The sequence below is a fragment of the Eutrigla gurnardus genome (genome assembly GCF_963514095.1).
Source record: "Eutrigla gurnardus genome assembly, chromosome: 3".
Lineage (NCBI taxonomy): Eukaryota > Metazoa > Chordata > Actinopteri > Perciformes > Triglidae > Eutrigla > Eutrigla gurnardus.
In genome coordinates this window covers 22380721-22392642 of record NC_139917.1, presented here as the reverse complement: position 1 = coordinate 22392642, position 11922 = coordinate 22380721, and the positions used below count along the sequence as shown (strand labels likewise).

General features: G+C 40.6%; 2 protein-coding genes across 2 annotated transcripts; both read left to right on the top strand.

Moving 5' to 3' along the window:
- The first annotated feature begins 69 nt into the window (after window positions 1–69).
- Window positions 70–2839, top strand: LOC311011316 (tetratricopeptide repeat protein 39B-like). The gene is made up of 12 exons (XM_084006202.1): window positions 70–157; window positions 278–343; window positions 447–555; window positions 676–743; window positions 842–901; window positions 1020–1181; window positions 1272–1363; window positions 1452–1572; window positions 1661–1772; window positions 1867–1984; window positions 2384–2500; window positions 2687–2839. Exons 1-12 carry the CDS (start codon window positions 134–136, stop codon window positions 2799–2801), a joined length of 1164 nt encoding a protein of 387 aa, XP_083862328.1. The 5' UTR covers window positions 70–133; the 3' UTR covers window positions 2802–2839.
- Window positions 2840–4562: 1723 nt separating this feature from the next.
- Window positions 4563–11062, top strand: dnajb14 (DnaJ heat shock protein family (Hsp40) member B14). Its single transcript, XM_084006204.1, has 8 exons — window positions 4563–4732; window positions 6857–7022; window positions 8634–8779; window positions 8881–9081; window positions 9438–9523; window positions 9612–9721; window positions 9934–10106; window positions 10205–11062. Exons 1-8 carry the CDS (start codon window positions 4594–4596, stop codon window positions 10327–10329), a joined length of 1146 nt encoding a protein of 381 aa, XP_083862330.1. The 5' UTR covers window positions 4563–4593; the 3' UTR covers window positions 10330–11062.
- Window positions 11063–11922: the final 860 nt, after the last annotated feature.

Genomic DNA, 11922 nt, shown 5'->3' with positions numbered 1-11922 from the left:
ACAAATAATGGTATGCAAGTATATTTCTAAATGATATGTATTCCAACACAGGGATTGCCAGGCCTTGATCAGTGTCACACCAGATGAGGAAAAAAAGAAGAGCACGCACGTTCATTTCAGGGGCGGCGTCAACATGGGCATTGGATCATTTAATCTGGTGAGTCACAGTAGAACCAGGTATTTTTGCTACATCTTAGAGCATTTCTTTGCTGTTGAGATGTATCATAATTACCTAAGCAACGCTGAACCTGCTTTTTCCCCATTTTTTTTTTGGTAGATGTTATCTCTGCTCCCATCCAAAGTCCTCAGACTGATGGAGTTTTTGGGCTTCTCAGGAGACCAGGTAGGTGCCATCAGTCGCTTTTTCTTTTCAGGAAAACTCATAATATACAGATAGTGTTTGTGTTCACATCAAATCAAATGATAATTTGCTAAATGTCTTACAGGAAATGGGTTTGTCAGAGTTGAGAGAGGGAGCAGCCGGCAACAGCCTGCGGTCGATCCTCAGCACCCTGACTCTGCTGATGTTTCATCTCTACATTTCAGTGATTCTTGGTAAATATCTTCAAGGAATTTTTAAATCCCTCATTCAGCTATGTGTCCATATAGCCGTTTCTCATTATATTAGGATTTTTAAGGATTTAAAACCGTATTCTGCTCATGTTCTTCCCCCAGGCACTGGTGAAGGAAACCTGGCTGAGTCCGAAGCTCTCCTGGAGCCCTACATCGAGAAGTTCCCCAATGTGAGCCAGGTTTTTTTGCCGAAATCATGGCATATGTCACTATATTTCTTAATGAATGGCATTATTTTTTAATTAATTTATTTGCGTCTTGTCCACAGGGAGCTCTTATTCTTTTCTACACCGCAAGAATTGCTTTGCTCAAAGGAAACTTCACATTTGTGAGTAACTTGTAATAACCTGGTCAAACTGGATGTGTGTACACATAAGTGATGGTTCTTAAAATGCAGCCCGTTTAGTTGTTAAATAAAACCCCCATGCATCTGGGTTTCTCTGCAGGCCCAGGAAAAGTTCCTGGCGTGTATCGCAGCACAGGAAGAGTGGCGTCAGATTCACCACCTGTGTTACTGGGAGCTGATGTGGGCCTACTCATTCGAACAAAACTGGAGGGAAGCGTATCGATATGCCAATCTGCTCTGCAAGGAGAGCAAGTGGTCCAAGGTAACGAATAGAACCCTTTCTCCATTCGTAAAACAGCTCATGTGTAAACATTTAACCCCTTATGACAAGCTGAGTGCTCTTATTTTACAGGCCACCTATACATTCCAGAAAGCTGCCATCTTGAGCATGCTACCGGAGGAGGAAGTGACCGAACTGGGAGAAAACGTGGTGGAAATATTCAGGTGTGCTTGTGAGAGAGAACCGTTATTTGTGCGTGCGACTCTGTTTGTAATCGTTGTAAATGAACCCTGAAATACGGTTTGCTTGCAGGCAGGTAGATGGTTTCAGACTCAGGATCGCTGGGAAGTCGATTCCAACGGAGAAGTTCGCAGCGAGCAAAGCAAAGCGATACTCTTCTTCTAACCCCGTGGCACTAGTTGTGCCGGCCTTGGTGAGGACGCTCGTGCACTCCTACTGTCAATAACTCAACATTGGAAAGTAGTACTCGCTTGACAACAGCCATCTTTTTCCCCAAACAGGAAATGATGTACGTGTGGAATGGTTTCACGGTAGTTGGAAAAAGACCCGAGTTGACGAAACGCATCTTGATCACCTTAGAGAAAGCAGAGGAGCAGCTCAAAGACGATCCAAGTGAGGACAGCATGGTTTATAGCACATTAATCAGTGTGTGTGTGTTTAAGTGTGTGTGTGTGTTTAAACTAACAGCCTGTTCTCTACTGTGTAGACCCATCAGAGTATCACCTGGATGACCAGTGTGTCGTCCAGCTGCTGAAGGGTCTGTGTCTAAGACAGCTGGGGCATCTGGTCCAGGCTGAGCTCTGCTTCAGTTATGTCATTTCCAGGTGAGGCCATCTTAACGCCATTGCAATGTTCTCTCTCAGGAAAAGCCTAGTTGGAAAATGAATTGAAGACATTGTCAGAAACAATACACAACACATTGAAATGTTTTTTTTCTTCTTCAGTCCTTCGATCCTGGTGGATGGCATCTGAATCTCACTTTTTTTCACATTTGGTCATCTCTACTTCTTATTAATGTTGGTTCTTCCTCCACTGTCATCCCTGTTGCTACATTTAGCATCTAAACAGACGACTTAAAGTTGTTTTATGGTCGTCAGAATTTATTTCAGCCACAACTTCCTAGATTTTTTAAAAATTGCATAGCTGTATTTTATAATTTTGCATATAAACCTCGTCTGGAAGGGCATGAAATAACTATAATACTTTTTTTTTTGTTTTTGCAGTGAAAGTGATATCAAGTATAACAACTACCTGGTGCCATTTACCATGTATGAGATGGGCCTGTTGCACAAGCAGAAAGGAGACATCAACACAGCCATCACCATAATGGAAGATATCAAGTAAGTGTTTTTAGCCCATCCACAGTCCTGGGTTACATTTATTTCCACGTTTGTATTTGTAAAATAAAATTAGCTTCTGGGTGTTGTCTTCCCTTAATCTCAAGGAAGCAATACCTTGATGAAATGTATATTAAAATTCTATACGGCCATGTTACAGAAAACGCTGATAAATGACTTTGTTTGTAGGGTGAACTACAAAGACTACAACATGGAGTCGAGGCTACACTTCCGCATCCACGCAGCACTCAACACTATGGGCACTTTTGCAGCCAAACTTCCTCCGTCACGCACGCCAGCTTGAACAAACCAATGAGTAGACCTGACACCCAAAGTCCCTCTGCCCTGTTTGCTGCCTTCGGCTCTGACTTGAAATCCTCGAGATAGGCATCATTATGCCAGCTGCTTGATAATGGTGCTGCATACATCCCAATTTACTGTTGCAACCCGAGTAGTTTTTATTTTTATTCATCTAGAACAAGAACAGTGACTCTGCTATTGAATCTTTTTGTAAATAATAAATCTTCTTTTTTTCTGTGCAATATGAATCAGCCTGCTTTTGATAAATTGCCTAAATAAAGCTTATAAATGAAAGTGTCCTATATTTAATGGTGGCAAAACATGTAAGGCATATTTATGCTAGGTGGTTGATACATGTGACCTCTGAACAAATACAATTCCAAATACAAAATGAAACTTGTGTCTGTGTGTTTATATAAGGGGAACTTTACAGATAACGGCTGGTAACTAGGCCTCATTTTTTAAACCGCAATTAAGGTTGAGAGTTGAATATTTGCCTTAACATTTTAAACATTATCTTACTGCTGTATTTTGAGTGAAAACTTGTAATACCAATACTACTCTCTTATTGTAATGGTATTTATTTCTACCCTATTCTAGTCTCTCCTTGCCATTCAACATCCATTGATGCTTTTAATAATGTTATGATACTGGTAGCGAAACATTAAAACGGAGCTTTGAACTGTGTTGAATGAATTCTCCATTTTGTAAACTACAGCACATGATCCTGCCTTCACTAACGAACGGCACTGCCTCGGAGACCCAAGACAAATCTCAGAGATGGTCTCCTTTTTTTATGCTGGAGGCAAAGTGGCGATTAATTCAAATTATCCAAATATGTGTTTCAACTTCCACCATGAAGATCCTCATGTCCTCACATGCCCTATTCAAGATAACCGACTTCTTCTCTGGTATTAACTGGCTGTTGGTGAACCATTGCTCTTAAATTAATTAGAGGATTATGTGCTTTCCTTGACTGTTTACATTCCCCTTTGCATGCCTATTCCTCTACTTTCTCTACTGCAGTTTGCATTTTGTTTTATTTTTTATGTCATTACAATTTCAATTTGATCCAGAGTGCCCTGCCATCAGTGTACATTGATTTTCCTACAATTTACTCCACCTGTTAAAGAATGCCATTAATTACTGGTGGGATTATTGATGGGATTATGCCTGTATCCTATATCATGTTAAACCATCTTAATTCTGATCTTTCATATTATGAAGGAGCTATCTTCTAAGGCTCCACTTTGTGAACAAGTTTTCAATGGGGATTTCCTGCCATTGGATGCTAATGTGTCTCAATGGGAACGATACCATCTTGGATTAATAAAGTATTTCAAGTGGGACCTTGTCCACCTTCAAAACCTTGCAGGACCCCAGGTATTTGAAGTGGACAGTAATGCATTGGGCAAGGAGGCTGACTACTTTGAATCCACATCCCTGGAAAAAAAACGAGTAAATTGATTATTTGACAATGAACTCACCTCTTGTAAGTCAAGAGCATGGAAGGCAGTTAAAAATAAATAAAAATAATAATAAAAATGAAATGATGTTTGATGTTTTTGTGTCATCATAGTAACGTGATGTCTCATTTTTAATGATACCGTTTCACACCCAACCAGTCATCAGGTGATGTCAGTCCCTGGGGGGTTTTCAGGGTTTTTAGGCTTTAGGGGGGCATGGGACTGAATGATTTCAGACACACTACAACCACCAACACAGACTCTGCTGTCAGTGCCGGTGACCACGTGGGTGAGTGAGCTGGTCAGCTGACTGCCGGAGGAGGAAGAGGGATGAAAATGGAAGGGAACCGGGACGAAGCCGAAAAATGTATTAAAATAGCGACGAGAGCCCTCGAGGCCGGAGATAAAGAGAAGGCGTTGAAGTTTCTCATCAAAGCGGAGAAGCTGTATCCAACGGACGGGGCGAAAGGTAAGGGCCGTGTGTAGCTGACCCGGCCGGGGGCTAACCTAGCGAAGGACCCACTGTAATTCAATTACCAAGTGTAAGCTAGCAGAGCTACGAGCGTTGGTTAACATCCCCCACCAGCAGCCGTCTCTGGCTCACAGCAGGTTATCTTTTGGCTATCTCATAACACATATGTATATTATTACCTAACGTTAGTCGAGAATAAACTGTCTTTAAGACGGGGAAACCCATAGCAACACATATCTGAGTTAGCGTTAGCTCAACTAAGTTGTGGGCCCAGCTAACCTAGCCAGCGCTTCCCCGTAGTGGACTTCTTAGCTAATGTTGATTTATATATATATATAGTGACGATAAGTGAATACGTGTTATAGACTGTACTTCTGGCAGCTTTCGATGAAGCAATGTCACACAACAACTAAGCGATTTGTGAATCGTTAATCCACGATGAAGCCACCGAAGATGGATGCTAACGTTAGCTTCCATTCATTGTAAACACTGAAGATTAGCAGACCTTTTCTTTTTAAAGGGCTTGTGTTAGCTGCCGTTTCATTTTCACTTCAAGTGATAGACGTCGGCCTGTTCGTGTTGAAGGCTCTGGGTCCCAATGAGAGGGATATAGTCGCGGCTACGACTTAATGCTGGCCAGCTGACTGCCAATCCTTTAATTGAATGAAGGACTCGGGGTATATAAACGAATCCGGGACACACAACTGTCTGCGAGGTAAACGGTGTTTAGGCTGAGAAAGAATGGAACGGACAAGCGGATAGTCGGTCCTTAAAATGTTCTTTAACATACAGGATTGTGAGAGACTGTTAAAGACACGTCGACATTGATGACAAGGAGCTCCTCCATGTTAAATTGTAACCTTTCAGTTAAAAGGTGAGCGAGTGAGTGAGTGAGAGGAGCAGTAATGGATGACAGTTGCCAGGCTTCCCACAGGAAGGTCATTCCAAGCTTGTACCTTGAAAATACACTACATTTAGGTGTGCATTGAAAGGAGCAGGGGATATGGGTACTGTGTGGGTCCCAAGATCAGAGTTCACAACGCTCAGGTGAAGATTCACTTTCTGTGAGTGTGTGAGAGATCAGGGAGTGTATCCTCTGATGTTGCAATTCAGGATGTTGCAGGTGACGGGTTGACTGAAGAAGGCAGGCCAAAAACGACACCTGTACACCTGCTTTCCTCATAACCGTTGAGATCACTGCAGCTGTGTGCGGGGGTTGTGCCTGTGTCACAGTCACTTTAATATTTGAGTTGTCTGGCATCAGTAAACTGGTTATCAACTGGCACATGAAACCTAGCAGTTTCCAGTCTACGGTGAATGTGTTCACATTGTAACGCGTTGTCAATACGATATCATTAAAATGCAGCATCAAGAGATCAAATGCATAGATTGAGCAACAGATTAATAAATTTAACTATTCATCAATGTGGGCAAATGAGGTTATTGCAGCTGCATATTTAACATATAGCTAAACAAACATATTTAGCACGAGAGGCTTTTTTTTTTTAATACGGTAATCATGACATTGTCGACATAAGTAATCTCGAGTGCTGTGGAAAGAGGGATTATGGTTGTGCAACTGCAAGCAGTGTGCTTATATTACACATGACTGCATAGTGATGAGTTATCCATGCATAGACAATAAGGAACATTATAACAGTTAAAAGCATTTGCATAGTTAACGTGAACATAAAGCAAACAAAAAGTACAAAAGTACTGTGCACTTTATCACGTTTGTCACTTTTAAATGCTTCTATGTTCATGTTTAGCCATTTATTGGAACGTTAAATTGGAAATCCTTACTGTGTGAGATTGATGACCCTTTTTGTAGAGACACGGTAAGTGGAAAGATACGCTTCATTACCTTTTAATGTGGTCACCTTTACCTGACTTTGCAGCATAGACGACTGTGAGGATTTACTCTATTTGTTAGGGAGCTGCCGCCATGACAACGCCAGGTTACAGCCAACGTTAACTTGTCTTGCATTGCCCCATATCACAATGCATCACATGCTAATAATGCACAATCTCAGAAATCATTACATGCAAAAAGCTTGGGCAGATACTGAAGTTAATAATTTGTCATTTAGTTAATCTTCAGACTTTTCCTCTCTTCTTCAGCTTTGTTGGACGCGTTAATGAAGAATGGGAGCTCAGCGGGTAACGGTGCGTACCGTAGGAGAACAGCAGAAAGCACCGGGGCACAGCCGCAAAGGGAAAGCCAAGAGACCGGTGGAGGCGACTCTTCTAAAGGCTTCAACAAAGAGCAGGTTGAAGGTGTGCAGAGGTGAGGACATTAAGGGTTCACTTTGCTGTCATGTTGTATTTCTTTTCCCAGAAATTGGTACTGTGTTCAACTCCTATTTTGGTCCTTTCCTTCAGTTGGCCATGTGACAGCAGTACTGTTTCTATCATACTTGTTTCATCCTTTCGACTCTGGCTGCAGGAGGACTCTATAGTCTCTGTAGTGTTGTGCACACAGCTAATTGTCATGGGAACCTTGTAGGCTTGGTGTCTTCCCCATGAGGGGATAAAGTGAGAGACATTTAGTGGTGTAAACTAGATAGAGATTTAGGCAGTCAGTGCATTTCTTCCACAGCGTAGGCCCTTAATCATTTCCTAGAGTCCAACTTGAGTGCATTTATCTGCTTGTCTTTATGCAATCCTACCAGTCTTTTCACACAAGATCCTTTGGGGAAGCTTCAGTGGGTTAAAATGGCATCAAAATAAGAACAGTTGTTCATTTGCATTAATATGCCTCCCATGTGACCTCATTATAACCTTACTCCAGTCAGTGATTCAGTGAGAGGTAGACTGGGTGATAACTCATTATCGGCTTTTAATACCTCATGGTGATTTGATCGTATCCCAAGTTATGATTTACACCAAACTGTAATCAAAAACTAACAAAATGACTTGTGAAGCGTTATTTCTGATGTATGAAAGTGGAAACATTGAACATTAGTTTAATTACTCAAAATGTGATTTGCTGTATTGTATTTGAAAAATGTTTTATATTAATTTTGTAAGAGATTTCAACCATAGGCCAGTGTATGTGCTGCTGATCCACTAGAGGTGTAACGATTCATTCGATTAATCGATGAATCGATTGTCAGTCCTATAGATTCAACTAAATCGATCTGCTAAAATAAATAAATAGAATGAATCGTTTTGGCTTCACCAATAATCGATATAAATGCATTTAATCGGATAAATTGTGATTCTTACTTATGATTAATATTTTAATACGTTTAAGACACTCTCCCCTGCCAGCATGTAGTCTTTTGAATAATGTTCAAAATAACTGAGCAATGTTTAATTCCATTTTTGTATCCAGCATAAAATATTATGCAGGGCTACTTTTTCTAGAATAAATATGTTATTTTTCACCTTTCAGAAGAATACCGATAGTCTCACTTGCATTATTGCATGTTTATTTCATGGATATAGAATTTTGGTTACAAGTTACTGAATCGAAACGTGGTTTACTGAATCGAAACGAATCGTTACAAAAAAAAAAATCGTCCTTGAATCGAATCGCCAACTACTGTATCGTTAATCGAATCGAATCGCTGTGAAGCCAAAGATTCACACCCCTATGATCCACTGTCAGTATGGGATTATTTTCATACTTCTGAATGAAGCACGTAGGGGGAGAGGACGGACCATTTGACATAAAATTAAAAAAGATGGCCTCAGGAAAATACATTTTGGTAGACACGGCCCCTAATCAATAAATTATACATGCTTGACATTTAGAAGGTGACGGGGAAAGGAAATGTAACCCAAAAAGTAAACTCGAGGACAAAACATTTTTTCACCTGCCTTTCTGTTGGAGTGGTGAAAATGACCCACTGGATTGTTTTTACCCGTTTCACTCTCTGTTCCTGTCTTTCAGAATAAAGCGGTGTAAGGACTACTATGAAGTGCTGGGTGTCAATAAAGAAGTCAATGAGGATGAGCTAAAGAAAGCCTACAGGAAACTAGCGCTGAAGTTCCATCCAGACAAGAATCATGCACCTGGAGCAACAGAGGCCTTTAAAAGTAAATGATTGTTCATACTTATCTAAACTATTTTAAATGCAATTTAACACTAACAAAAAGTGTGTGAGATGATTTATGTCTACAATTTCCCCCTCCTCCAGAGATTGGTAATGCATATGCAGTGCTGAGCAACCCAGACAAAAGAAGGCAGTATGATCTGACAGGAGGAGAAGAGCCGAGCAGCCCGGGTCACTCACATGGAGGAGGAGGCGGAGGAGGCTTCGACTTCCACAGGGGCTTTGAGGCTGACATCACTCCCGAGGACCTCTTCAACATGTTCTTTGGAGGTGGCTTCCCCTCCTGTAAGTGAGCACAAGAAGTTCATCATTTCCCATCTACATTTGATTTGTGTTTTATCAAAATATATAGATTTTCATTCATATGTCATGATTACTTTAATAGTCAGTAGCTTTGTTTTATAATCTAGATGTGTTTAAAGTGAGAAATATAACCATGTGATCAGGCTGTGAGACTCCTTAATTCATCTCCACTCTGCACCATATTAGTTTACCCTGTATTGTACAATGACAACAAGTGAAAGCGTGTACCTTAATGTAGAACAGGATGAAATGTAGATTGGAATACTGATCTGTAGAGTAGGTGCAATCAATGGCAGTTCTTTGTATCTGACCTCAGTCATAATGTTTTTGTTCCACAGCAAGTCCACACACCTTCACCAACAGCAGAACGAGCTATAGCCATCAGACGGATTCCCGACAAGAGAGAACAGAAGAACGGGGAGATGTATGTACACAGGTTTCAAATTTGTAGAGGATACACTGTGTGCTCGTGTGTGTAAATTAAGTACTAATTGAACTGTGTTTACCTCCAGGGTGGCTTCTCAATGTTTATCCAGCTGATGCCCATCGTGGTCCTGATTTTAGTGTCAATACTGAGCCAGATGATGGTGTCGCCTCCACCTTACAGCCTCTACTCTAGACCGTACGTCCACACACGTGCACACATTTTCTGCATCACTGTGGCAGACTTGCTTGTTGCTTGCAATGGTAGGAAGCTAATTACCACGACATGACCAGTTGGCACAAACGGCTCATCCTTGAGTGAACGTGACGCTACAAAACACCTTCAGGGTGCAACGTAGGTGAGCATTTACTACAGTAGCGTTTTCTCACAACAACTTGTGTCTCCTCCAGGTCCACGGGTCAGACTGTAAAACGGCAGACAGAAAACCTGCATGTCGACTACTATGTCACTAGAGATTTTAAGTCTGAGTTTAAGGGCTCGGCACTGCAGCAGATTGAGAAAAATGTGGAGGAGGACTATGTATCCAATGTCAGAAATAACTGTTGGAAGGAGAAACAGACAAGTGAGTAACCCTCAGAAGTAGCTTTCTGAATTCAAGAATAGCTTCTTTGCACTTCCCTTACACCTCACTCACGTTGTTTTTCTGCTCCTCTCGTCTAGAAACGGACCTGCTGTACGCTGCCAAGGTATACAGGGATGACCGAATGCGTAAGAAGGCAGAACTTATGACCATGGATAACTGCAAGGAGCTGGACAGACTAAATAAGCTTTTCAGGGGAGGATGAGTTGGATGCATTTAGATTGTGTAAATGTTTATGAATAGATGTGTATGTTCATGTTTTTTTAAGGATGATTCTTTACACTAGAAGCGAAAACTTTATGAAATAATTTAGCTCTATTGTTGAAGTTTTAAAATGTCCCCTCTCCCCATACACTTCCTCACTTGAGCCTGACCCCAGGAACCGCCTTGTCACATCTTAACGAAGCAATCTGTAGAAAAGCCTCAGACTTCTTTCTTTTCTTGTATTTTCCCGGAAACAAGATGAACAAGGACACTTGATTGTAAAGGCATGTGCTTTGAGTAGTGAGAACCCAACCAAATCACAAACGGCTTTCGGCATCATCTGCTTGACGTAAATGTAATCTGAGAGACTTGGTAGGTTGTGTCCTCCAGCCAAATCCATTTTGTGAAGAACATGGGGACAATCGAAGAAAAGAATAAGGCTGGCTGCTTCTAGCTTTCTACTCGCCTCGGAGTGTGGATGAAGGTCAATGGATCATGAAGAGAGACCTGGGATTTTTTTGCTACAAGAGAACGTTTTATGTCGTCGTCTTCAAAATGTGAAGTTGGTTTGGACTAAACATGGAAGGACATTTAAACTGTTATTCATACATGGTTGTACATTTTCATTTCTGAATGTTTGAAGTTTATGCAGTTATTTAAGAAACTATAGAAGGAACGGATTTTCTTCAATGCTCGCCTAATCATTTAAATAAAAGTAAAATTATTACTATAGACTGGATGTATTTTTGTCTCCGATTCAGATGCCAAAGAGCCAATTTAGCCAAATTCTATAAAATCTATACACTTCTTTGCTGACACCTGTATGTATGTGTATGTAGCCATGTTGATAGTGTTGCTACACGGACTATTTCTTTTGTCTCAGTCTTGAGTAACCGAGACATTGTTGACCCTTTGCACAGTGGTGGAATGTAACATGAGTACATTAGCAAAAGTATTAAGGACATATTACTGGCTACTTACCAGTGATGTGAGTAGTCCCTCCCCCCTATGTGTGTCCCTTCTGAAAATTTGATGAAGCCCATTTCTTACAATTATATATTCCTTGAGTGAAGTGCATACATATAGGCTAAATTAAACACAGATTCCATAGAGGTTAATATAAAAATAATATACAGTTCATTATAGATTAGAATGTGATGTATGAACCTTTAGATTTGAAGATTAAATGTGTTGAGTTAAATATTTTTTGAGAATGTATACAATAATTTTTATGGAAGAATCTGAATCGTGTCATGGATCCCACAAAACAATTCTACATTGTACTGTGGTGGAAGTGAAAATAACAGAAACACAAAGGGACCCTAACCCGCATCCACAGACACCATAATATGGACCCCTCATGTATGGATAACCTACATGGGCACCTTTAGGATCATTAGCTTTGGATCAGCAATGGATATACTGTGTATATATATATATATATAAATTCTGACTCAGAATATCTTCAATCTCTTAAATGCATCGAAAAATGAATATTTTAAAATAGCACACAGTTGGGTTTTTTCTTCACTGACGCTGCAACTAGTGACATCATCGCTATTGGTTTATCAGCTGTCACGTGACGGTGTCAAAC

What these genes read in the sequence shown, in the direction of transcription:
- dnajb14 (XM_084006204.1), top strand. Translation starts at nt 4,594, where the DNA reads ATGAAAATGGAAGGGAACCGGGACGAAGCCGAAAAATGTATTAAAATA. An exon ending in TGGAGGTGGCTTCCCCTCCT is followed by an intron (nt 9,082 to 9,437) that starts GTAAGTGAGCAC and finishes TTTGTTCCACAG; the next exon opens with CAAGTCCACACACCTTCACC. An exon ending in TTGGAAGGAGAAACAGACAA is followed by an intron (nt 10,107 to 10,204) that starts GTGAGTAACCCT and finishes CCTCTCGTCTAG; the next exon opens with AAACGGACCTGCTGTACGCT.
- LOC311011316 (XM_084006202.1), top strand. Translation starts at nt 134, where the DNA reads ATGGGCATTGGATCATTTAATCTG. An exon ending in GCATTGGATCATTTAATCTG is followed by an intron (nt 158 to 277) that starts GTGAGTCACAGT and finishes TTTTTTTGGTAG; the next exon opens with ATGTTATCTCTGCTCCCATC. An exon ending in AGGAGAGCAAGTGGTCCAAG is followed by an intron (nt 1,182 to 1,271) that starts GTAACGAATAGA and finishes CTTATTTTACAG; the next exon opens with GCCACCTATACATTCCAGAA.